Raw genomic sequence first — 26,143 nt, 5'->3', positions numbered from 1 at the left:
AACCTTCCCCCAAACCCACAAACGTAGGCAAACAATGAACAATCTCAAATTATTTATTAGGAAAAGACAAAGTACTGTTTCAACATTCATACAGAACAAATGGTAATAAAACCAGGAAAATAAACTGTAAAAAGTAGGCCCATCACAGAGGAGTTGGGTTATGACAAAGTAAATGAAATCCAAACTTCCTTCATGCAAACAAGCAGTAAAGAGTTATTTACAGTTTTGATGGGATGAATTACAGCATTGGCCATATTTGCGCCCCAATCAAATTACTCAGTGACATATTAAAGGGATCTAATCTGTACATTCAATAATGAGAATCTATAAAAAGAAAAATAATTTAAACAATTTACAAGAGCTGTATTACAGATGGCGTAAAGGTATCATTTACAAGAGCTGTATTAACAGGTGACACAAAGGTATTAATCAGTAATTTAGGAATAAAAATTTGTAGCACATATTTTTACATCACATCTTCAGTGCCTGAACAGTAAACAAGAAAGTGGAGACATGAGTGCAATGTAATAGAATAAGGCAACTTAACCAAATGGCTCTTCAGAGAACTTCCATCCTACAAGGGTTTACAGTTTATAAATTTGCCTGTCCGTTTTGCTAACTAAAACAAACATTTGAAGACATCAACTGGTGATCAGAAGGCCTGCATATGATGAGACAGTAGATGGAAAATTAAATACTCATTTGTTAAAATACCAAAACTCAGGAATGTAAAAAAGTGCAGATTATCAAAAGTCCTCTATATCCTATCTCTATAACATCAACACACTAATTTTCATGTTCTAGATGTTGTAATTTAAAATGTCTCAAAATACTAATTCACTAGTCTTTAAATTATTTTGTAATGCATGATCTGAAACTAATACACCTCCTTCCAAAGCTTGTATTTACAATGTTCTTAAATTGATGCTAGAAGAATTGTGAAATGCTAGCAATTTATAGCAAATATTAGCAACTGACACACCATATTCCAGTTTATAGGCAAGACTAATTAACACATTTAGCTTTTAAAATTATTTTAAATGGGTGTTTTTTGCATTTTCAGCAACTTCCCCAAATGCTTACAGTAACGGCTGATTTTCTTGAAGTTTTAGCAGAGAACAAAAGCCAATCGTGTTCTACTTGATACTATTTGTTTAAACAACTACAATGACAAGATGAAGGGTAACACTGAAATCCAGCAATGAAAAGTCATCTGTATCATAATGCACAACGGGAATGTTATGGGCCTTATGGAAAGCAGCACAGGAAGCCAAACCTGCAATGACTTGCCACATTAACAAACACGGTCCACATACTCTAAAACAAAAAAAAAAAAAAAAAGAAAAAAGGGAAACTTGAAATAAGGCCAAAAAATATTTGCAAATGATAAAATTTAAGTCTGTCAAAAGGACCAGGCCATAAATATTTTATTTACAATTTCTATTTAGAATCTTTATTTTCAACAAATGATTTAGCACCAGCAGGAATATGCAAAGTAGCATTACTGTGTTCCCCAGGCAGAAGACCTTGAGGCCAGATCTTGCTCATTAGTTTAAAACAGTCCCCATTTAAGAGAATCATCTACTTGAGTAACTAAAGCAAGCAGGATTCAGCACTCAGTTACGCAAACCTAGACTGCTCAAACATATTCCATTAGCAATTAATAATTACAAATATATTACAGCATCTTTTGAGATGTTTTCAGAAAGTGTATTTTTAAGAATACTTAATATGCTTTACACGTGTGAAGTAAACAAAACTAACAAAACAGGCTTCTTTGCAGACTTTTTTTAAACTTAGAATTAGCAATTTTATCACAGATGACAGAATACTGGTGATGTACTTTGGAATATATCAGTAAAACTTGAAAGAACGTAAGCAGGGAATTATCCCTCTATACTGTGATGAAGCATTTTTTATCTCCCATGGCCATGTCTGAGGACTTAATTCACCCATCTTATCCATGACTGTTAAGGCTGCCCCCTCTCACTGTGTGTTAATGGGAAATGGAAGAATTAATACAACCCAAATAGTAACTGTATGTGTCAAGTGTGTTCCAAGCTCTGCACTGTGACCTACAGGTCTTCTAATCTGACCCACAGATTTTTGTTCACTTTTTAACCTAAGCAACAGTCTATTACATATTACATGGTTTTTAAGCCTACATTATAGAAAAAAAAAAAAAAAAAAAGGATGTAGAAAGCCCTGTTGCTAGGAAAGCACTGACAAGGGAAAGAACTAGTCTCATTATGTGTGCAAACAGACTCAGGATAAAAAGCTGACCACAGCTAACTCAACAGAATCCCAGTGACCTTCGTCTCTGTTCTGAACTCAGCTAAACTGTTTCCTCAGGATTATAGCCATCTAGCATCCAGAACGTGAATAGTGAAAGTCATACTTAAAAATAGGTTGAATGCACATTTAGGCATTAATGTAAGTTAATGAATGAATGCATAAGACACCATCTAGTCTTTAAGAAGCACAGATTTGCTCTAGATAAAAGACACTTCAGTTAGTTCCAAATGTTAAAATCCCACTGTTATTCTGAAACATTTAGAAACAAAGAGTTATTACAGCTTCTCTGGAAGTAGATATTTCCTGAAGACCTATACTGGATAGAGACAAAGAGTTAGTATTACAGCCCTTAAAGGCAATATAATCGCCTTGCATGTATACTACCAACAACTCAAATGCAAGTAGGAATCTCACAGTACTACTGAAGGAATATTTAATCCATTATAAGAAGCCAGAATGGAACTTCTGTTCTTAATATACAGGCTGAGAGTAAGTGGGACAGCATGGTCTCATATTCTTTCCACGCCGTAACTCTCAAATTATGAATGGAGGTGTTGGTAGAATCACACAGGTGCTTGCCTGCAGAACCCTACAAGATCTTCAAAAGGCAGGTCAGACATCTGAACACCCTCTGAAAATCTCAACCAAACTATAAGACAAGGAAAGTATATCAGTGCTGCTTCTCTCTGAACTGTTAAATTTATTGAGGCTTTACTAAAAAAGAATGAAAAGGTGTTTATACATTAACCTCTGCTAGCTTCAGTAAAGAACACCGAGGATGTGTTCACTCCAGCTTGCTAAATATTCAAAATGTATTGTAGAAGAAGTACCCTTCTTATTCAAATTGCAGTTGCCCTAAAAATAGAACTAGAAAGGTGAAAGTGGTTAAGTTTAATAGCCATACCAACTTGGAATAGCTTCATCTAAAGATTAACTTCTTTGCCCAGAAATAATCTGTACTTATCTGACTAAAAACCTGCATGATTTTTAGAGAGATACTGATACAATAAAACTGTGCGTAATACTTAAAAAGACCAAGCTGGAGGAATGGAGACCAAGAAACACAAAAGCATTACCCCAAGATAAATAAGGGCTACAGGGATAGGAAGCCAGATACCTGATGATGTTTTCCTGGCATCTCTAGCTACACTGGATTGAAGGGATCATCTCCATGGCCAATAAAATTATCTGCCATTTCTCTGGTAAGCAACACTGGTTAGGAAACCTCATGGATAAAGGCCCAGTACCAGCAAAATTGGCATTATATGAGAAAATTAAAAGGCACTCACATGGCCAATTGAGCTGAAAACAATTACACATTCAAAACGAGCTCTACACTTTACTTTAGAAGAAAAAAATATCACACAACTTTCTTCTAGAGAAGTGGTTCCACTTGAGAAGACAACAGTAGCCCTGAGAAAACACCAAATTTTCTCTACTGTAGTACAGCACATTGAATCAATTCACTCTAAAGCTGCTTCAGCTAGTCAGCTTTGAGAAAAACAAATGGCAAGGGTGAAAGTAAAAACAGAGGATCACGAAAAAGCAAGTTACTTCAGTGATTTGCATAAAAGAAACAAGCCTTTTCAACCTATTTAGAAGAGAATTTAGATGAAAAGACTTTTAAGGCTTATCTTGCAACTATTTGTGATGTCTAGCATTTCTACTGGTGGTAGAGTCAGTCTTTGGAGACTCTAGTAACAAGTTCTAAGTTGAGAGAAAATGAGATGAAACCCAAGATGTGGCTTAAATACAGAACCCCTGGGCTTTACAGCACAGCTTGAAAACTTCTCTGGTTGCTCTGGTAATGAAGTAACAACTGTGCTGATCAAACTAGCAAAAGGAAGCCAATATTTTTAGAAGCTCAAGGGAAGTAAAAGAGAGGTAGGGCATACTTTTTGATTCTCACAGTAGTTTCTATACAGTACAGCTATTCAAGAATTACTCCATTAATTTACTCTGTAACTCTGTACAATTTACTTTAAAAATGTATCTTAGGTCCTCTCAACTTCAAATGGTTTAAATTAACCATGGTCATTAGGTAATCATCTCCTGCGTGTGCTTCTGGTTAAATACACAACTTTTAACTACTGCTTCAAGAGCACCTCTCTCTCAGTATCACAAAATGAGAAGTGAAGTAGCAATAAATATGGTCTAAAGGAATTGTTTCTAACCAAGCTGTAGTAGTATGTGTCTTAAAGTACCTTAGTTTGCAAGAAAAATACGCGGCTGGTTTGCAAAATTTTCAGGAGGCTGTCAAAACACTCAGAAAATTAAGTTTTTAGAAAGTTTTATAACCAAATAAAGGTTACTTTCTATAGTCAATTGTAACTTAAAAGGAACAGTATACAGCATTTATAAAGACATTCTATAAAAATCATATTCACTTATTTTCTGAAGTGCTCTGATTTAGCATTAGATCAGTTGAACTGTGAGTGTAATTTTTGTTTGTTTTTTCATTTCTAAAATTAAATATCAAAGCAAGCACGATGGAAACGTAGTATGAGTACCAGGAAAAGCAACAATAAATGGAACTGCATTTGCGATTGGCATTGGGCTTAATGAATTGGCTACTTACTCTAAGTTACTGTATGCTTAAAGTACCACAGAAAGTTTTTTTAAAAAACATATGATGTTAGTATGGGGCTTTGAATTTTAAGAAAAGAGAAGACTGAAAATAGCACATAGGGGTTTCTAACACACTAGGTGGATGTGTCTGTGAATACAACACAGCCATGCTGTGGAATACTCGAGCAATCAGCTTTAAAAATACCTTAAAACCCAAGATATGAATGTGTTCTAATCTAGTTGCTCCTCATGCACTTATAGGAAATATTTAACATTAAAATGGTATCATAAAATTGGGTAGCTCTTTAGTCTGCAAAGAGTCATATAGCTGTATAATACTCTTACAAGTTTAAGATCTCGTGCCCTGGCTTCAGGACTAAACTTATTACAGTAATCACAACTGTAAATTTTAAAAGTATACAGAAAAACCCAAAGATCGGTTCCAGAGTATGGATTTTATCCCAAGGCCACAATTTGATAAATGTTTCCATATTGCAAGTGCACGAAATATTGGTCCGTTTGGTGCTGCAATACAAACTCTGAGGCTATCCTCAACTTTCAAAAACAAACTTCCAAATCCAAAAGCAAGCTAACAACTTTTCATTTTCAACACCTAATTAGATTCTGATCAAGTCTTATAAAATTAAGGAGAAATCACATTTTCAGATTAGTAGGATGGAGCAGAAGTTTTCCAAACTTCCACAGAAATGAGCCAAAGCATCAGAATTATGATATTTATGATATCCCACATTTAGTCTATTTTATAAGGATTTTGTCAATTCTCTCAAGCTTTGTGGTACCTTTACAAATAATGATGTATGACATCAGAATTTATAAGACACACCAAAAAAACCCAGAAGGCATTTTGGAAGTCACGTCCTCAAAAAAACCAAACCAACCCCAACCCCCAAAACATGCCTTCATTTTCCAAATCCAACCAAGGACAGAGGGGATCTTCCCAAAATACCAGCTGCATCTTCAAATAAATAAAAGAGGGCAAGTGAATATCTTCACAAAACCTTCAAAGCATCAACTGCTCAATCTGCTGCTTTGGCTGATTTTTTGTGTTTCTATTCTTCCCACTGAAAATTAAAGCATTAATATTCTTTCTATTACACATGAAAATAAAACAATTACTATCCTTACTGTGGGAAGCAGTTGTCTACAGTTTCCTCACCTTGTAGATAGTACCTTACTGTTTTTCAAGTTGTTTTCTGTAAGTACAGATAGGAAACTGTGCTCACAATACAGTATAATTAATTAAAATAATTCTTCATTGATCAATTATACACAAAACTGATGGGCCTAAAGCCTCAGGAGTAAACTTGCAATATTTTCACGCTGAGCACTCAAAGGTTTGGCATTCCTTCTTTTGGAAGTTTGTTTTCAGAGGGTGTATTGCATATTAGAAGTTCCAGACTAGATACATGTACCAAAGAACATAAACAATATCCCCTAACAGTTTAGTTTTCAATGCCCAACAGAGTGAAAACCCCTTCTTTATAATGGCAATATTCAGTAGCTAATCACTTCTTAAAAACAGTTACAGAAAATCTGCTATTTTCTTCTCCCCTCCCCAGATTTAGTTCCCATTGCCATAAACAAGTGTCATTCAGGTGGAAAATAGTTCAGTGTAGTGACATCTGGTATCTCAACTGAAATTTGGCAGCCCAAGAAGAGCACCAACAGCTCCAAAGTATCCCTGTTCAAAACAAACAAAAAATATTTCAGGTTCAAGTAGGGTATCGAATTCTGCACTGATCACATTTCAAAGACAACAAAGCATCTGGTGGACCAATGCTACAGAGAGAACACCGTACACTTTTAATACATAATCTTTCATAATAATTTTTTAAAGCTTTGTGAAACAAACATTTTATCCTTCTTATCTAGCTTAACTTTAAGAAATTTCACCCCAAGCCTCCCCATACACTGCAGGACTTCTAAGACATGTATCCGTGACTCCTAAAGCACAGAAATCAGGTTTGCTTTGTTTTTCCTAGAGGAGCTGCATATTTTGGTTGCCAAAGGATCTTCAACATCCATAGCAACACTGTTCCTAAGGAACAAGTCAAAAATCCTTTAACTGCACCTCACATTTTTAAAAAAAAAGTACATCCAAGCTTCAACACCATTTTTTGGACTGTATACTTACCTGCATACAAAGAACCACCTTCTTCTGTTGGATTACTTTTCCCCTCTGGGGAAGCGAGATGTTCCCCCTCCCTATAACTATGAAATATGGAAGTGTTTGGAACCTACACTTGATAAATGCAAGAATTTAAAATTTATCCAAGAAAAATGTGAAGGGGGTAGAACTAACAAGGAACCATTCTGCTATTACTGCAGACACTAGCACCGAGACAGACTACTGTCAGTCTCTGGATAAGCAACAAAGGGAATAAGTTATGAGAATCAATTGAAGGAGAACAGAGTAATGCTGTAATATTTGCAGACCAACAAACCGAGGACAAAGATTGCCAGCCCACTGCCAAGAAGCTGCAAGTCTCCCTGCTGTTGCACCTGTAATTAATACTGGTTGCCTATATTTTAACCAAAACGGGTCAACTCTCAGCATTACATACTGATCTAAATTGGACAGGCAGGTTAGTCTCAGAGCATAAAATCACTACAACAACTTTAAGGTGTCTCTGTGGTGGTGTGAAAGCAATGCTTAAAAGCAGTCTCGATTTTGAGGATGTTGCTCAAGCTCAGTTGAGAACAATGTAAGTATTTCAAAGGCCCATGCTTTAGATCTCTCTGGAATCTTTTGAAATACAATACTTACTGTTGTTTCCACCCAAAACCAAGGAAAGACTGTTGAACCTTAGTGCACAGCTTAACATTTTCTTGTCCTCTCCAAAGATCTATAGTGTGATCTGAGATACCCCAAAGTTACAAGTACTTCCCTGGCAGAGTGAGCTGCCCCCAGAGAACCAATACAGTATGACCAACCTCTTCTTATTTTCAATGTTTACTGAGTACTTGGCATCTCAGGATATCACACATATGAGAGCTACTCAATACACGTGTTTCTGATTTATGGTAAAACAGTACATACAGATAAATGAATCACAGCATACCTCATGTTCTAGGAACAAGGCCTTCAGCTGGCCTTTTGACCAGTAATCCAGTGCATATGCCAGAAGCTTCATTGACAAAGTATTCACACGTAAAAAATTGCCAACAAACACAACTCTGTTTATTTTCTAAAAAGAGAAAACAGCAAAGGATTAAGTCTTTTCATTGTTTAACACAGTTTTGAAAAATGAAGCTATGAAAGAACAGACTGTCTCGAGCAAGAAAAAAAACACAAAACCCAAAAATGAACAACCTACAATTATAACATGGTTCCAAAATTTAAAACACAGCATATTTGGGGGAAAGGAAAAACTGTGCAACCCTCAAGAATTAAAGGACTTAATTTACAGAGAAATAGCATTTGTGTTTCAAATTAAGTAACCATTTTCAGTAATTAGGCTGAAGAAACAGCCCGGCTAAAAGTAAGACGAAAATGAAAAATAGTTGTATTTGGTAGAGAAGACTCAATGCCTTCATAGCCCTGTACAATGCTGCTTGATCCATATGCAACAAGGCAGCACTGTAAAGAAGCCGAAGACAGTAAGACATAACAGATGTTCCCTTCATCTTCAGGCTTCAATATACCTCAGCATAACATTAAACTAAGACTTAAATACTGGAAGTGAGTTGTGAATTTTGATCAAGTCAAATGTAAAAAAAGTGAAAATCATTTAATCTTCCCCACTCACTGAAATAAATCCAACATTACATGGAAGCAACATTGAACACAGGCTTAATGATATAAGAGTAAGAACGAAAGAAAATTTAGTTGTGTTAGTGCTTAAAAAAAGCGCTTAATTATGTTAGATGAATACTTGTATCCAAGTTGTTACAAAAACTAGTATAACAATTCAACCTGTAGTCAAATGACTAACATGTAACTGTTTTTCACCATCTTGATTAGTTCACAGTGAAGACACTGTTAAGGCATCCAAACATAATTCTCTCTAGCAGGAAGCTGAAATAATTAAATTCATTTTATCTTTATACATCAGTTCAAGACATTAGTTCATGTATTCCTATTAACTATTTCTTATGATTTGGAGTTCTGTGACATAGTTGGAATTAGACCAAACCAACTTTGAATAAAGCTAATCTGTGCAGTTTACAAGTTCTGATTTGTACTCATTTACGCCACTCTTAAATATCAATTGCATACATTTGCCTCAGATTCAGACTATTAGTACGTACTTTCAACTTCACCCTCACTATAACTCTTTTGTTATCAAGCTCTCCCATAAAGCAAAAAAGCCAAAATTAACTTAATACCCACAAAATTAATTTTCTTCTCCAAGACAGACATGAGAGAAAGAGAGAAGGAAATTGAGGGAGAGCTTGCAGTATTAAAACAAACAAAAAAAAAATACTAGTTTGGCTCCTAAGAAAAAGGAGGGTTACTGCAGCTAACAAGGTTGATATTTCTGAGACTATCACATCCATAGATTTTAACCAGAGCTCTAAATATAACTATATATAACTATATAGAGCTCTAAATATAACCCTTAGTCTTCCCTAAGAAGCCTCACTTTATCCAAAGTTTGTTAATAATGAATGAGGAAAACCCTGGTGCTCTGACACCCGTATCTGCTAGGCCTAAATTCAGTATCGTTCTACAGGTTCTTGACTGTCCACGCTAATCATATTGAAACTGAACACGTACTGGTTCTGTGTAGGAGAGCTCTGAGAAATAGAAGATGGCAGGAAACCGTCTCTGTATCAACCAGTAAGACGACAGGTGTCAAAACAATTTGAAGTCTCAAGAGTTGGTAAAAATTAAAAATGTTTAACTAGAAGCAAGGCTTTCTATGAGCTTTAATCAGAGAATAATTTCAGCTTGAAGAAACTGCTGGAGGCCATAAGGTCCTATGCACAGCTCAAAGCAGGTCTTTCAGCAACTTAAATGCTGAAGTTGCTCAAGTCACATGTTTTGAAACTCTCTAAGGACACAGAGTCCACAGTCCCTCTCTGAGTCCATATTTCAGGGCTTAACCACTCTCATTGTATGTTTTTACCCTTAATACCAATCAGAATTCCCTTTGCTAGAAGTTGCATCCATTGCTTCCCGTCCTTCTGCTCTGCACAGCTGTACTGGGCAGTGTCTTCCCTGTCACCCTCCCTAGACGGTGACAGCCATTCCACGCTTCAGCTTCCTCTTCAGGTTTAACCCGGATCCCTCCATGTCTGCTCCTACGTTAGGTGCTCCAGGGCAGGGCCCTGTCTGGGTAACCTGTCTGTTACACCCCTTCCAGTTTGTCGGTGCTTCTCTCTGGGTGATGGTGGTGGTTGGGGAGACGGGGAAAGAGGTGACACCCAGAGTATCACCTTCTCTGACCTGCTGGCTATGTCCTTGCTAATGCATCTCAGTACAAAGTCTGCCTTCCCCACTGCACATGTACCCTGCTGATTTGTGTTCAGCTCAACTTGTCTGCCTGCACCTTCCTCTCTTCCGCAATGCTACTCCCTAGCCAGTCTGTATCCCACCTTTTGCTTTTGCTGTGAGGATGCTATCCGGGAAGATCAAGGAGCTATTCTGGACTTCTTATGACATTGGGACAACCTCCCACAAGATCTTGCTTCCTAAATACCCCCCAAAACCAGAATCCTGTTCTAGTCAAGTCCATTGAGAGTCTCCATTCTGCTACCTGCCTTCTTCACTTTCCTCAGGATCTACTATTTCAAGGCTGTCGCTAAAATCCCTGACCAGTTCTTCACTCATGAACAGCAGGTCCAGCACAATGCTTGCCTAGTCAGCCTGCCTAGCACTTGTGTCAGAAAATTGTCCCCAGCACACTGAGAAGTATGGATTCCTTGTGATCTGCCATGCTACCCTTTCAGTAGAGGTCAGGATAGTCTCCCATGAGAACCAGGACTTACAGGTCCTCTTGTATCCCATGCCACATGTGCTTGTGTACAAAGACTTAAATTGGGCCCACAGTCATCCTGTTTTCGCAATGGGACTTCAGGTCCTTTTGTCACAACATCCTGTGCTCCCCTGCTCCCTCGTTTATCTGCAGGCTTTGGGCTCCATTCCCTAAAAAAGCTAGTTTGAAGCCCTCCTCATCAGGTTACCCTCCCCATTGTCAAAGATATCCTTGTCCCACCTGTCCAAAGACAGTCAAAATATTCTGAACCAATTCCTAGTTCTTTAATACTACATGAATTTCTTTGTTTCATTTGAGAATGTACTAAAAGGTTTAAAAATGATACATCACTTTAGCAGTCATTTAATCTGAAGCCAAGTAACGGACCTAGAGACAGATCATTTCCTTGTCAGAAGTTTTTACCTCATTTACTGCACACATCCGGGCAATAGACCCAATGTTATTGGTGATGGTGACCAATATGGCTCTTGCAAGATCTTCTTTACTAACAGACTCTCTCTTCTCTTTGTAGATCATATTCCCAAAACTAGAACAGGAAAAATTTCCATTAAGTACAAAGTGATTCATTTGAAGTAATTTCAGAATGCAATTTTTATGCTATAACAGAACTTAAATCTCATGTTTGTTCTTAAGGAGCTCCCTTTTTAAGTCTGTATTAAATACAGCAATTTGACAACTGACACTACAATGTGTATATTTATTCCTTCACACAAAATAGTCAATCTTGTTACAATAATGACCTCCAATAAAATATCTTTGTTTAGATTGTTGACTTCCATGAAGAAGCATCTACAGCAAAAAGCAGTCTTAGGCAAGACTACTCTGCAAATCTAGTCACTATAAATTAAGTCAATGCCTGAGTTTGACTGGTGAGTCTTCCAACTCCTCACGCTTGCTTCCTCACTGATGATACTATTCTCAAAGTAGAAATAAACGAGAGATGAGTCAAATAGTTTCATGATGAAACACAATCCTCTGAAACAGAAAATAAACAGCTGACAGACTGCAATTTAGGTTGTATAAATTAGGAGTTCTAGATTAGAAAGGTATTTCCATTACTACACACAGTAATTTTTTATGAACTATAAAAAAGAAAAAATAAGACAAGAATCCATAGCTCTGCATGATACCACTAAGGACTCTGTGCCATATCTAAATCAGTTTGGAGAGCCAGAATCCTGATTATTCTAAAACTCAAACAGTCATTAAATATCCTAAGGGTCTTAAAAAGTAAACGAGAACAAAAAGTACCTATATAGAGAGCAAGTTAAGATGTATTGACTAAAAGTGCACATATTAAAACCTCTCAGGGTATGCTCTCTCAAGAGGCTTGGGCTCAGCTGGCTGGAGAGCAAGAAGAATTAAGTTACCATGAATTAAGACCTCTTACTACTGAATAAGAGCAAAGATTTAAAGAACTCTTTTATGTACATATTAGTTTCACTCCCAAAGTTTATTCTTCTTACATTTCTTAAGGGTAGAAAAGCTGTAACATCGCCAATAATCTTCCCCCATGAAAATGGAACTTGCAGCTATGACTGTCATTGGCAGTAAAATACATTCATTCTCATGGTGCAAACTGTTTATGTTCAACAGCCTTCGTAAGCAAGAAAAGTAGTAAAAACATTATGCCAGGTGCCTGTACTGACAACCATGTATCAAAAAATGCACTTTCCAAAAAAATTAAGAGATACTAGCATAAGAGCAACAAGAATGCTGTCTTCCACTCACCTTCCCTCTGGACAACTGCCCTACTAAAACATTCTAGGAAGTCAGAAAGTAATCGGCTTTGTTTTTCCTCTGCACTTTGCTCTTGCCACTCCTGTGACCACCTCACATTCTCTCTGACTCACATAAAGCTGTATATGACATACCACGAGGTTTCTTCAATACCTAGCTAGCAGGTACCTGCAGTTGCATGTGGCTTTAAATCTTCAGGAAAACTGAGTATAGGCACTTTTAAGATAAAAATGTAACTTGACTACAACAAAAGTTTGCAAAAAGCAGTTTTCCCTGTATTAATAGCTTAAGTCTTGTTTTTGAAGCCCCCCCCCAACCAGCAAAAGAACCAACAAAAAGATCTCTTGCTTACCTGGATGCTACAGCCCATCCTGGCAAGCCAAATCTTTCATAGTCTCCTCCATAAATATCTCTAACCAGCTTGTCAGCGTGTGTGCTGTCTCCTTTGGATGCCATTTCCAGAGCTTCTTCAAAACTTTCACAGCCCGTCAACAAACTGCATAAACCAAGAAAGGTCCCTCCACCTAGACTAAGAAGAAAGAAAACTAATTGCTTTTAAATAGTATTTCCTCACATCAAAGATTCTTATTTCTGACTAAGAAAATAAACAAATAAACCCCTCCAACTTAGATATCAAGCTGTTTGCTTTCTTGCTCAAGGTTCACTACACAAGTAGTCAATCAATTCAACATTTGTGTAAGTCCCTTACAAGAAGCTAACCATACAGTAAGAGCTAAGAAACAGTTATAAGCTCTCAAAAGGTAAGCTGGAAGACTTAAATCAGAGACAAACTCCCTAAATACCCACATCAAGCCACTGACTCTGACCCTTGATCATTTACTGTAAAACATGAGTGGACTTATTTATTCTTATGAAGCAAGAGAAACACAGGTTGACTGGACACATTATCAAAACTTAAGATAAAACCTGTAAAACTCTCACTATGGAGCACTTGTAGCACTCATTGACTGATAGATAAGATACTAGCTAAACCCCCTCAATAACAGAACTATGGAATGGGCTTCAATAAATGCAACTGTATATTAAAGATAAAATCCTTTTCCATATTACAGAGTGACAGCAGGGATAGGTGGGGGGAGTCATGGGGAGAAACCACTTCGAAAACAGAAGGCTCACTGTTCCATACAGTAGCAATGCTAACTTAGGCTTTTAAGTTACCTCGTTCCAGTTACTCTTTTATAGTTGTCTTTGGAATGGACTGATAAAATACTGACTCCTGAACCAATGTTAACAACCAGCAATGGGTATGGATCATCCAGGTTAAAAGGCATCTTTTGGCATCTCTCAGGATCTGAGGCATTTTCAAAATAATAGCACTCTGCCTGGCCATTGAAGCTGACAGAGTCTATATACAATAAGCCTTTAACAAGGCAGTCAAGCTCATCCAGTTTGTGCAGCTGGAGGTTTCCAATCTGTGTTAAAAAAGAAAGAAGAAGATGGTGTCAGCACGTTCTAACATTGCTCAAACTTGCTACAAATTTACAAGTATATTTGTACTGCCTAACTTTAAGAAGCTATCTCAGGCGACTAGGAACTTCAATCCCACTATAAACCCAACAAATCATTCAGAAGTACATTCTGAATACATCAATTAGCAAATTACTCTGACTACAAATCTAGATCTCAGACTTAAATCAAGAACAGACAAGCAGTATAAATATCTGCTTTGGTAAGCCCAAAGATAACTTTTGAGATACTCAGACATTAATCCATTGAAAAATTAGCAACATTTTTCATTAATCTAAATGAAAATAGTTCACCAAATACCCTAGAGGCCCCAGTGAGTGTCATCCTGGTGAAACTCACACATCTGCACATCTTTTCAAGGTTTGTGGGTTTCCTCCCTCATCTTAGAAGTCAGTCATTTACAAGATGTCAGCAGATAAAAACCTAAGATAAAAACCTCAATGGCATTGTACTAACTATCCTTGCAACTTTACTGAAACTCCAAGCATAAGAAAACCACAGGTTAGAAATTCTGTGGGACTTCAGGCTTGTTAGAGTTCTTCCTCAGTTTTGGATATGACATTTAAACAGCTGTTCTCTCATAAAGCAGAAAGACAAATCTCACAGGTGCTGTGGATTCCAGGAGGGCTGCAATATCACACCATACTTAATCTAATTTAACTCTAGGCTTTCACAGGGAGAGTGATCATGCTGCCTCCCTTACCGTAGCAGGGAGTTCCAATGGTTAGAAAGCTAATCCAAGAAAAAAAAAACCATAAAGTCTATCTCTGGATCAGGTGAGTTCACATTTAGAAAGCAGCCTGGAGTTAGATTATGAAGTTGCACAATCTGACTGGATTGCACACTGATGACTGACATCAGTACCAGATCACAGCACTGCCACAGTCCCCCTCTTCCTGCCCCAGGCCCTTCAGCTTTTCTTGCCATGGCACAACTGTGAAGCTTCACTGATGAGCAGGTCAGGGAACTGTTCCAACATAAAATATTTCTGTGTGGTTTTAGATAATAAATTAGTTCTGCTGTACGATTGTGACCCTACCCCACGAACAGTCATACCAGCTCAACGCAGGACTGGCACAGGAATGGAAATACAAGCAGGTTTGTGAAACCTAACATTTTGTGCTACTGAAAGTCTCGTCTCTAGGAGTACAAGAGGTCTGCAGCCACTTTAAAACTAGGACATTTACACACAGGGTACTGCGACAAGGTTCTCAGTAACATCTTTGGATAGAAACTGCATCTAAACCAAATGATCAATTTTGATCGTCAAGGGAACAGTCCTCAGGAAACACCTCAGGTAAATTCCAAACCACTCTGAAGTTGAAAAAAGAGTGTCTTTGAGATACATGTTTTGTCACAGGTCTCTAAACAATGCACTGGACTAAATTAATGAGGATAATCCCACCCACAAACATTGAAAATCTATCATCAAAGACTGCTTAGGAAAGAAAATCCAAAGTGACTCAAGCACCTCAGCAGTTTAAGCACATTTCCCATCAGAGAAAACACAGATTACAAAATGGTTAACTTCCACAAAGGTGTCCTGCACTTCACCGTATTAATGGAAGTTTCTAATTAGCTGTCAGCATTAGATCTTCATGTTTATGATGGCAATGTCAGAAAGCATATTTCTAGATTATCAAATATAAGACTGAAAAACAAATGAATAAAAACTTTGAGCATTCCACAGTTTTTCAAAATACTGCTTATTTTAACCCATCATCAGCAATGCTTTTAGCATCAGCTTCAGTCTGAAGAAAGATAGGCTACCTACTGTGCGAAAGTCTTCTTCAAACTTGTAAGCGCCACCGCCGGTGGCACAGAGCACCGTATGTAGTGTTGAAAAGTTTTTATTTCTTCCCATTTGGATAAAAGTAGGCAAATCATGAGTTGGGAATCGAATAAAGTGCAAGTTTCCTCTTCGAGCAAAAATCGTTAAGTCTTTCAGCTCAAGGTGGACATCTCGAATGCCAGTGGATCCATAGGCTACATTGGAAGTCAGATATTTGCGGATGCTCTTCAAGCTTTCAACTTCCTCCTGCTCCTCCTCTGCAGTGATATCAATAGGTTCAAAATATGCAAGTTTCACCAGAGTTCCCCCAATGTCCATGCCAAACCATGGAAAAGCTGTGAAGATACAAGAATTGATCAATTAGCTTTGTTAAAGAGCAAACGCAATACATGTAACTTCAGACTAAACTAACACTATACTTTTCAACAAGAGAGACGTGACCAAAAATCCTCACAGGGACAAAGAGCTAGTACTCATTTCCATTACATGATTTTAAATACCCCTCTGGCCACAGCTAAAATGGAAAAATGAACAACTCTACACATTTCAGTGCCGTCACGTGTGCTCAGAAAGCCCAACTAAAAACTCCCCAATCCATACCATATCTATCATACCAACTCATAAACAAAATTCAACCACTTTTTTTTTTTTTTTAAGAACAGAGGATTAAAATAACCTCCACTCCTAAAACAATAGTTTTGGCATAGTTTAGCAGAAAGACTGAATGCACACTCGTGAGAAAGTAGGTTACACATTACAGCTGCCAACCGCGGCAGGACAGATATTCCTCCTCTAACAGTTACCTTTTGCTCACATGCTTGATTTTGAGAGGGAAGTATTAATTTATTTGCATGTATTTTAGAAATTGACACAGTTAAGAAGTCCAATTTATACAGCTTAAGAGAGCTGTTCATGTATCCCTTGAAGTTACAAAGGGCTAATAAAAAATACGATTAAGAAGTACATGCAAGACAGAAAATTAATATTACTGATATATTAGGAAATGTTACTGATAAATTAATCCAAGCTGGGCAATGAGTGGATTGGGAGGAGCCCTACAGAGGAAGGCTTGGGGGTAATAGCAGATGGAAAACTGACTATGAGCCAGCAACGTGTGCTCGCAGCCCAGAAAGCCAACTGTGGCTGCATCAAGGTTGCATGCAAGGCTGCATCAAGAGTGGCCAGCAGGGCGAGGGAGGGGATTCTCCCGCTCTGCTCCGCTCTTGTGAGACTCCCCCTGCAGTGCTGTGTCCAGCTCTGGGGGCACCAACAGCAAAGGACACGGACCTGCTGAGCGGTGCCAGAGGAGGCCATGAAGATGGCTCAGGGGGCTGGAGCACCTCCCCTGTGAGGACAGGCTGAGAGAGTTGGGGGTGTTCAGCCTGGAGAAGAGAAGGCTCCAGGGAGACCTTAGAGCGGCCTCCCAGGGCTTAAGGGGGCTACAGGAAAGGGGGGAGGGACTCTTGATCAGGGAGTGTGGGGAACAGGATGAGGGGTAACAGTTTTAAACTGAAAGAGGGTAGATTTAGATCAGATAGAAGGAAGAAATTCTCTCCTCTGAGGGTGGCAAGACACTGAAACAGGTTGCCCAGAGAAGCTGTGGCTGCCCCCTCCCTGGAAGTGTTCAAGGCCGGGTTGGAACTAGATGATCTTTAAGGTCCCTTCCAACCCAAACCATCCTAGGTTTTTATGATCATGAGTAAGATGTAGTTATGTTGGACTTACATTATCAATGGGATCTATCCTTGAAAAGAGTGGCCTACCAAAATATTTTAATGTATTTAGTCAAGGTTGGCTGTGTGCCAGTTCATTTATAACATGAGTGCAAAAGTTAAAAAGAAAAGAAACTCAAAAGTTGCCTCAACTTTCAAGAATGGATGTCCATAGAATGTTGTCAGATATTAACAAAAAAGATTGAGTCAGTAACCTTACTTATCTTGAAAAACAAAATTTAAATACAAGGATAAATTCTGTGAGTAAAATCTACCTCCAAGTGGGAATAAAGAAGTTCTATAAATCTGAGATCTAAGTATAAGATTAAGCATAAAGTCACATATGAATTGACTTTACAACTGCATACCTGACTTCTTTGCACTGTGACTCTGGACATAAGAAAATTTGTCATCTTAGTGTCTTGACCACAGTTAACTGATGATTTATTAAGTGATCTCACTAAGTTTCAGCTTCTTGTTGTAAACAATGTCACGAGACCAAACCCAAAGAAGGGAAGTTGATTCACCCAGCAGACCAGAAAGTGTCTGTAGGAATCAATCCAACTCATTCAGAATTTAACTAGGACACAGCAAGCCAAGTACTACCTAAAATACTTGGGATTCTTCCTGCTCAGTGGGCCTACTGAATAACTAGGATCTAGTCTTCCACAAAAAGAAAGAGGGGTAAACAGCTGAAAGTTCAAGTGATGAGCTTAAAAAAGATTTGGTGCAAGTCATGCCTGTTTGTCAGAAGATCCACCGCATCCCATGCTAAATGATCCAATAGACTTTTGCAAATATAGCATTAGTCACACCTCTAAAAATCTTAAGGTTTATGAATCCTGTATACCTAGTAAAAAACAAGAACAGTTGAACTGTAAGGAAGTTTATTCTGTAATTCAAATGAGAACATATTTTAAGTTGACAAATAGGATCATGCTGTACAGTAGCAGTTTTCTGGGTTAACCAAGTGATCTTAACAGCAATTTAAGAATTTTTGAGACTGAAGAAATAGGTTGGCTTTCGCCTCTGACAAACTCCAAGAAGTTTCACATTTTTCTATTGAAAATTTGTCAACATTTGGCTGGTAAGTACATTGCTCAAGTTTCACTTGCAAGGTGGAGGAGTTCTGAAAAGAACTGGGCCCACGTACTGTTAATTTACTCCTTATACCAGCAACCCAGAAGAAGATATTACACGAGGATTCTTGTGTATGTAAGCCACTTAACTGATTTATATAGAGGTCTAGCCAGGAAAATTAAAGCCATTTTATTTTCCAAACACAGGAGAGGATACACATACATATATATATGGCAAGCACACAATCAGTTGAACTGTAGCTGCAATTTTGGGACTGCCAGGATACAAGATTTATCCATGCTTGAGCTACCTTTAAGTATTAGAAATACACTGATTCTACAGAGTTAGAATGTAATTGTACATGGACACAACATGGAAACCTTGTGAACTCTCCTATTGCTGCAGCCTTCAAATTAGTTTGCTTTGGGTGGATCTCGGCTCAGGATTGTGGAAGCAGGGGGAATGGAGAAAACAGGAACCCGTGTGAAAACACCAGTTCCTCTTCCAATTACCAAAAAAGTAATTTCATTTGCAGGATTAAAATAAGGCCACAGAGAGATTCAGGATGAAGGACTACTCAGAAAATATATTATGGAGAGCATGCTTGAGTTTCCTACAAGACTTGCCCTCCAGAGGGCAGCCAGGCTAATCGTGGCAATGGCTGAAGATGACACCTCTACTTTATCATGCTGTACATACAAGGGACCTGTGCATTACTTTACACCACACACGTAAGCACTCTCCTTAAGGTGATGTTGCTACTCTTTGAGGCATGTTTGAAGCACAAGAGTTTTCACTCTACATACGGTATCTGCAGCATACATACCAGCATCTGTAGCTGGTATAGACTCTCAAATCCAGGAAAAATTTAATTCTGAGGCAGTGTTGTATTTGAAAGCTGTCTTGGAACAAGACAAAAATAGCATGGCACATACGCTGGGCTGAGAATATATAAATGATTCTATAAAAAGTATTTTTATTTTCTTATCTGTGGGTCATGCTTGAGTGAGAGATTTAGGAGCAGAATGACAGCAGTGCAATCTTTTGAAAAAAAAATATCCCCAGACATCAGCTTGATCCTTATGGCAGTCATAGTTAAAGAAACATGTCTGGATGAGACCAATACCAATTGCACAACCTCCAATCCAAGCTTATAGCTCTGCAGATACCAGGTTTGAGGACTTGCACAACTGTAACCATCATTCCACAGCTTCAATTCATAAGGAGAGTCAATGGACCTGCATTAAAACTGGGCTTTTTCTGCAGCTCTATGGGGATTTGTTCATTAAAAGATTTCTCTCTGCTCTGCCACTTCATAACTGTTCTTATTCCTAGGAAGACTCTACAAAAAGTGATGCACAGCTCAGAATTAGTCCTTGGTGAGAATTTAACTGCCATTCACAGAACAAATCCAGTGCCCTGTCTTTTCAAAGTTCGGCTCCTCTCTGCAGAGGTCAGCTGCAGTTTGAAAAAAGCAAAGCAGGAACCAAGCCTTTTACTCAGCAAGCCCGATTGCCTTGGATAGACTACATAAAACTGCTTCAGAAACATGCATTCTGCTTTTAGGAAGTCAACCCAGGCTCTGCTTAAGAATACATAAAATATGTATTTTTACTATCTGAGAAGAGACACATATGCAAAGTAGAACACAAACTGGGAAGTCAAACCCCATATGGTTTAATGTGATACTTCACACCAAATTGAACTGTCTCAAACAGGACAGCAAGAGTATCAGAATATCCAACCTCCTTAACTCCAAATGCGGATTTTCTTTCACTCCCCAGCTCTGCCAGGAGCCACTACGATCCCTACGTAGACACAGCAACCAGGAACCTTTGCTATAAAGGAACAGATTGTTCCATATATGTTGTGAAGATAGCTTTGAGAGACAACCTGCTCAGAGTGAAAAAAAAAAACCCCAACGTTTAAGAGGATTCCCTAGAACTGCTTCCTGCAATGTACAAAAGCACTTCCCACATGGGAAGAGTGCTATCACAAGGTGCTATGGTCAAGTAACAATGCAGCAGTTCTGACTAGTAAGAAAACCCATGCTGATGGCTGTTGGTTGTCTTTTAATTATTCGTTAGAGCTACACAGGGAGGTCTCATTCGCTTGTGTTTGCACTTCTCTAGTTCTTGGCATACATAGTTTCTGGCAGCAATCTTAAGGTTACTTATATCTTATCATGTAAGGTCTTTATATGGTAAAAGGAAATAATTACAGTAAAAAGTCTTTCTCATGCCAATACAAAGGTTGGAGTGTCTTCTTCTTCTATGGGTTCTGCTTCAGCAGAGCAAAGGACCTTTGCAGTTCTTCACCCAGACCACATACTAGTATTTTGACTTTGTACACCCATTTTGGATCCAAAGCTGCAGGAGGAACACACTCAAAGACTTAAGTACTTCACCCTTTTTCAGTCAAGCATAAGATTCTTCAGTTTAAAAGCTAAATACAAATAGAGTGTTAAAGACTGAGAAACAGATTACTGGTAAACTCTTTTCTATAAATGTAATGACACATTTGAAACACAGACACCTTTAAAATACTTCCTTCTCACTGTAAGATAAAATAACAGTCTGGGTCAACTGCATTAAGTTAACAAGAACTAACCTTCGAAGAAGAGTAGCTATCTCCTAATTCAAGCAGGGAGCTTTGCACCATAAAAACCAAATAAATCCACAGCTGTCAGTGACAGAACAAGCTATCAGATAGTCTTCGTAAGAAAGCTTACGTATTATTAAGACGTAAGACTGTTGCACTTCTAGAAGTACAAATGTGGCTTGGGGAACAAATGCCAAAGCCTGCTGCAGTTCATGATTCTATACTGGCTTAAAATGCAAGAAAGGAAAATGATCATGAAATCACACGAAACTTAAGTTTACTTCTGTCAGCACTGCAGCAGTTCGTTATGAAAGTATGAACAAGTCTGATGCACAAAATTTATCTTCTAATTCAGCTCAGTACACAGCCTTTGATAACAAAACTAACCTTGATCTCATTCTTATCTGATTACTGACATGACAAACAAGTTAACTATATAAAAGTTATACTGAACTGTTACAGTTAGTATTTATAAACACAGAAGCAGAACGTATCTTGCAGTTTCTCCAAATGCCTTTTCCTCTATGTACATGCATACATTCTTACAGTGCTTCCACTATTTCCCTAAAAGATCTGCAAACAGCAGAGTAAAAATTGATGGTAAACTCCAGCACCTAAATCAGGTAGCAGTCTAAGGTAGCCAACATCCAAAGGGAAAAGTTAAGAGCAAACACATCAAAGGTTGTTGAACTGCTAAATCAAGCGGAATTAACCTGATGGCTAAGCAGCAAAGCGCCTTTGCTGTACCTGGTTACACAGATGTGTGCCTACGAGCCTCTACAGAGCAAAACTGCACATCGAGTGTCCTTAGCCCTTGAGACACTGGAGAGTTTCTCTGCTTAACTAGTTTAGTACCAGGTTTTTGGTTCAAGTATCCCAAATCCAGCTCAAAATAGATTTGGGGTGGACAGAATTAACACCCAAATTAAATGGATCTGACATGCACTGTCACATCCTCCCATTTCCCTCATGGGAAAACTTCTCCATCAAGCTCTGTAAGCTCACCACACTTTCCCACTCAGCCACCTCTACTCACGCTACAGAAAGGCCACGTTTACCAGTGGGAGGACAGGTGGTAATCGGCAGTTACTGCAACGGTCTTCGTTAGGTTTATCACATCTACAAGTGGATACCATGTAAAGCTAATACAAGACAAAATATCACTGCTTTCATCTTCTCCCTCCTTGCCCATTCTGTTAATTTTGTTGACATTTCAGCAGCAATCCCTTTGGGGATAGGTGTTTTTATTATAGTGAGATACAGAATGCAGAGGCATAATCTAACACTTACAGATGCAAGCACAGTATAAACTGTGCCTGGCAGTATTAATCCATTCTTAGAAATACATTTTTCAATCGCAGTGAAATGATGGCCTGTAACATCTGCTATGGGCTAATCATCAGCTTCCAAGGACTAAGAAGAAAATGCCAGGATACCACAAGACTAAGCAGCAAGTACTATGAACAGAAAAATCAATTTAAAAGAGATTCTCCAGCAACCTAAATGGATTTTTCATTGATTTCACTACAGAAATCCTGCATGGGATCACCATGTCCACAATGACTTACATGGGCCCATAGAACCACATCAGAGAAAATAAACTTAAGACTTTCATCTTTTCTTTATATTGATATAGCATTTTGCAAATCTCTACTATGTACTTGCATACATTAACATGTCTCGAATCGCCTCAAGGGAAATGCAGGCATTTGTTCTCAAACTGTTTTTAATAAACAATTAAAAGAAACAAACTGTAAGAAGTAACATACACTGCATACTAAATACTAGAAGACTCTGCCTTTCCTTCAGCAGTCCACTACACTCCAGAGCCAAGATGAAGGACTCCACCCCCCCTGAAAAGCACAGCATGCTGGCACCTTCCTCCTCCCGGGTGTCTCGCCTTCCCCCGCCAATGTGAAGAGCTCTCTCTGGATGAGTGGCTCCTCTTTTCCCTTTAGACAGATCTCACACAGCCGTGGTTCTGCAAGACTCTTTGCCCTCACATTTATCATCTTCACCCCCAAATAACCTTTGGAAGTTTCTCTTATAATTGCCAGCCACTCTTCCCCATACGCATTTCCTCAGAAGAGCTATCACGCAACTGGTGGTTGGCAGGGTCCTCTGGAGGTCAGCTAGCCCAACCTCTCAGTCACCTTAGCTGGAAAACTGCCAACACTAGATGAGGTCAACTACGGCTTTGTCCAGCCAAGGCTTGAAGACCTCTGAAGTTTTTCAAGAATCCTCCAAGGATGGAAACTCCACAACCCTCTCCAGCTTCCACTGCTACACTAACTACTTAGCACAAGGTTTTCCTAATTTGAATCTGCTATCCTCCTTTAAAATGCCTATCACCTCCCATCACCTGTAGAAGAAATTTAAATGGTCCTTTACTAGCCTCTTTCCAGACAGCCAATCTCAGAAGCCATGTTCCATAAATTCAGCGCATTTCTTACTGTTTTTACAACAACAAAGTAGCAACACCACTAGCCAGGTGAAGATCTGAGAGGGATGACTGCACAAGCATGTCTAAGCAGTGTATCCACATCAGAAATTCTGAACATACTAAGCGTCCCCATTTCACCCTCACCTCTCTCAGGGCAGACATGGCACTTTGTACAACCATGCTTCCTCTCATGATGCTAAACATCACAGAGAAAAGCACAGGTAGGCTAAAGCAATCTTCTCAATTCCACTTTGCAGGCTCTTAAAACAGACTAATGCCCTCTTGTAAAATAATGATTAACCATTTTTCCCCTGCATCAAATTTGGCTCCAGCATAGATGATTAAATACTCACTTCACCTAAGAAACGTATAGCTGTTCAGCAACTGTACTGAAGTGTCTACAACAGTCTTAGCCAAATAATTTGAAACTAGACAGTCTAAAAGCAGTATTGTGAGCCCAACTCAGCTTTCAGATGAATTTGACCATATGAGCCAAACTGACAGCAGTATTTGGGCACCAAAGCCCCTAAACATCAATGGACTTTTCCATCTTCAGTGCTTTTGCAGATCCGCTCCTCTTCAAACATCCAGCTGCTCTCAGCACGCTTCAGTCAGTGTGACTAACCAGGAGCAGAGATCTGCAGAATGAGTCTAAAGTTCATCACCTATGAAACTAAGTGCTATTATCTTTAAAAAAAGCCAATAGCTTCAAACTATGTTAAAGAGTCAAGATGAAATAAACAATGTAGTTAGAAGTAGTTTGACACTATATTCTTCCCCTCCACTGATTATGGTTTCTGATTCCCATCATAAAACCGACATCAAAGTTCAGGTTCAAGAACTGGAAAAATGCAAATTTAGCACATGTAAGCATTTAAAACTTGTTGATAACGTTTGGCATTGTTATCTAAACATGACTTTTAAATCCACCACTACAGAATATAAGTCTCTGAGGCCCAGCATAGACACTCCTGAAATTAGCGGTTTCTGCAGTAGAAGCAGCCATACTCTCACCATTCTAAATCACCAAATCACTGTAACACCTTACAGCCAATTACTGCTTCAGAGTCTTGATACCCTTCCTTAGATATTATACCTAGGGAAAAAAATGCTGTCTGAACTGTACTCTTCATAAACGTGATTATAGTCAATTCAGCAATTTCCACACACTGGCACTAATAAGAGGTGATAGCTAACTGGGTGCTACAAGATACACATCATTTAGGGTTTCCTTAACACACCACAAGAAACAACGTTATTTTCACAGCCAAACTCAACTTTTCCCTACAGTCTCTCACCCTGAAAACAGGTCTTTATGATTACAAATTAAAAACAGCCTCACTCAGTGGAGTAATACCTGCATCCCCTTCAGCTAAGGTACCCCTGTGTCAGTTTGACAGTTGTGTTGACGGGCACAGCTGTGTATCTATTACACCGGGAAAACACCGCTTGTATGTGGACTAACTTTACCCAATCCAATTCTCTCTTCCACAAAAAAAGGGCCTGTAGTCTTAGACATTTTGTTTGCATTCACCTGAGTCTGAACCATGTTTGTGCCCTCCAAAACAAATATGGTACTCGAAAACAATAAATATTAAGAAATATTATTACAGCTAGGCTTATTAAAGGGGAGCATTCAGCGCACTTTAATGAAAGACTTGTACCCAAATACTAACAAATAGTCTGAAAAAAAAAATATCGAAAGCCGCTTAGCCGTTAAAACCCGGTTAAAAATAGCACCCATGCACCAAAACCTGATTCTATTACTCTGAGTAGAAAGAGAAGCTTTTCCACCGCAAGCCCCGGTCTGTAAGACCGCCTGAACCGACAAGAGTCTCGGGGGCCCCTTCCAGCGCCGCGGGTCAGAGCCCCCCGCCGGACCGGCCCCCACGGCCCGCGCCCCCCACCACGGCGGTCACGACCGCGGCTCCCCCGGCCCGCGCGGCGGCAGGCGTCGCGACCCCACAGCCTTACACGGCTTCTTGGCGTCCTTGATCTTCATGGTGCGGCGGCGGCGGCCCGGTTCGCCTGCCGGCCGGGGCGGGCGGGGCGCGGCGCCGCGCTCGGGGTGGGTCTCCTGCCCCTCGCCTGATGGGGCGGGAAGCGGCGGCGGCGGCTCCTCGGGGCCGGCCCTCGGTCTCCTGATCCGCGGCCGGTGGGCGGCGGGCGCCCGCCTCCTCGGGAGCGGCGCTGGCAGCGCCCACCGCTACGCCCGCGGCCCGGGCAGGAGCTCGTCGAGCGGCGGCGGCGGCATCGGCTTTCGGGCTGGGGCGGGGAGACGGGGCGGGAGACGGCGCGGAGCGGCCCTCACGCCCGGCCCGGCGCGGCGGCTGCGTCCCGCTGCGAGGGGCCGACCATCGGCCCCGGGGCCACCGCGTCGCGGAAGGCAAAACCCTTCCCGCCGCCTTAGTGGGGCACGGCAGCGGCCGGCGGCAGAGCGGCCCGGGGCGGCCCCTGGGGG

At 39.6% G+C, this 26,143-nt stretch overlaps 1 protein-coding gene across 4 annotated transcripts; it reads right to left on the bottom strand.

The window, feature by feature from the left end:
• Positions 1-35: 35 nt before the first annotated feature.
• PANK3 (pantothenate kinase 3) lies at positions 36-26,081 on the bottom strand. Of its 4 annotated transcripts, XM_074883367.1 has the most exons (7): positions 25,657-26,081; positions 15,829-16,181; positions 13,746-13,999; positions 12,919-13,095; positions 11,229-11,352; positions 7,947-8,072; positions 36-6,565 (listed from the first exon to the last, which is right to left on the bottom strand). In XM_074883367.1, exons 1-7 carry the CDS (start codon positions 25,682-25,684, stop codon positions 6,515-6,517), a joined length of 1,113 nt encoding a protein of 370 aa, XP_074739468.1. In that variant the 5' UTR covers positions 25,685-26,081; the 3' UTR covers positions 36-6,514. The 4 variants fall into 4 exon arrangements, with proteins under 4 accessions (XP_074739468.1, XP_074739470.1, XP_074739471.1 ...); XM_074883369.1 differs by lacking the exon at positions 25,657-26,081 and having other exon boundaries at positions 15,825-15,935; XM_074883370.1 differs by lacking the exons at positions 15,829-16,181; positions 25,657-26,081 and having other exon boundaries at positions 12,919-13,090; positions 13,746-13,857.
• Between the last annotated feature and the right edge of the window lie 62 nt (positions 26,082-26,143).

The sequence above is a fragment of the Strix uralensis genome, chromosome 14 (genome assembly GCF_047716275.1).
Source record: "Strix uralensis isolate ZFMK-TIS-50842 chromosome 14, bStrUra1, whole genome shotgun sequence".
NCBI lineage: Eukaryota > Metazoa > Chordata > Aves > Strigiformes > Strigidae > Strix > Strix uralensis.
Note: the sequence above shows the minus strand (reverse complement) of the source record. Positions and strands in the feature narration are given on the sequence as shown.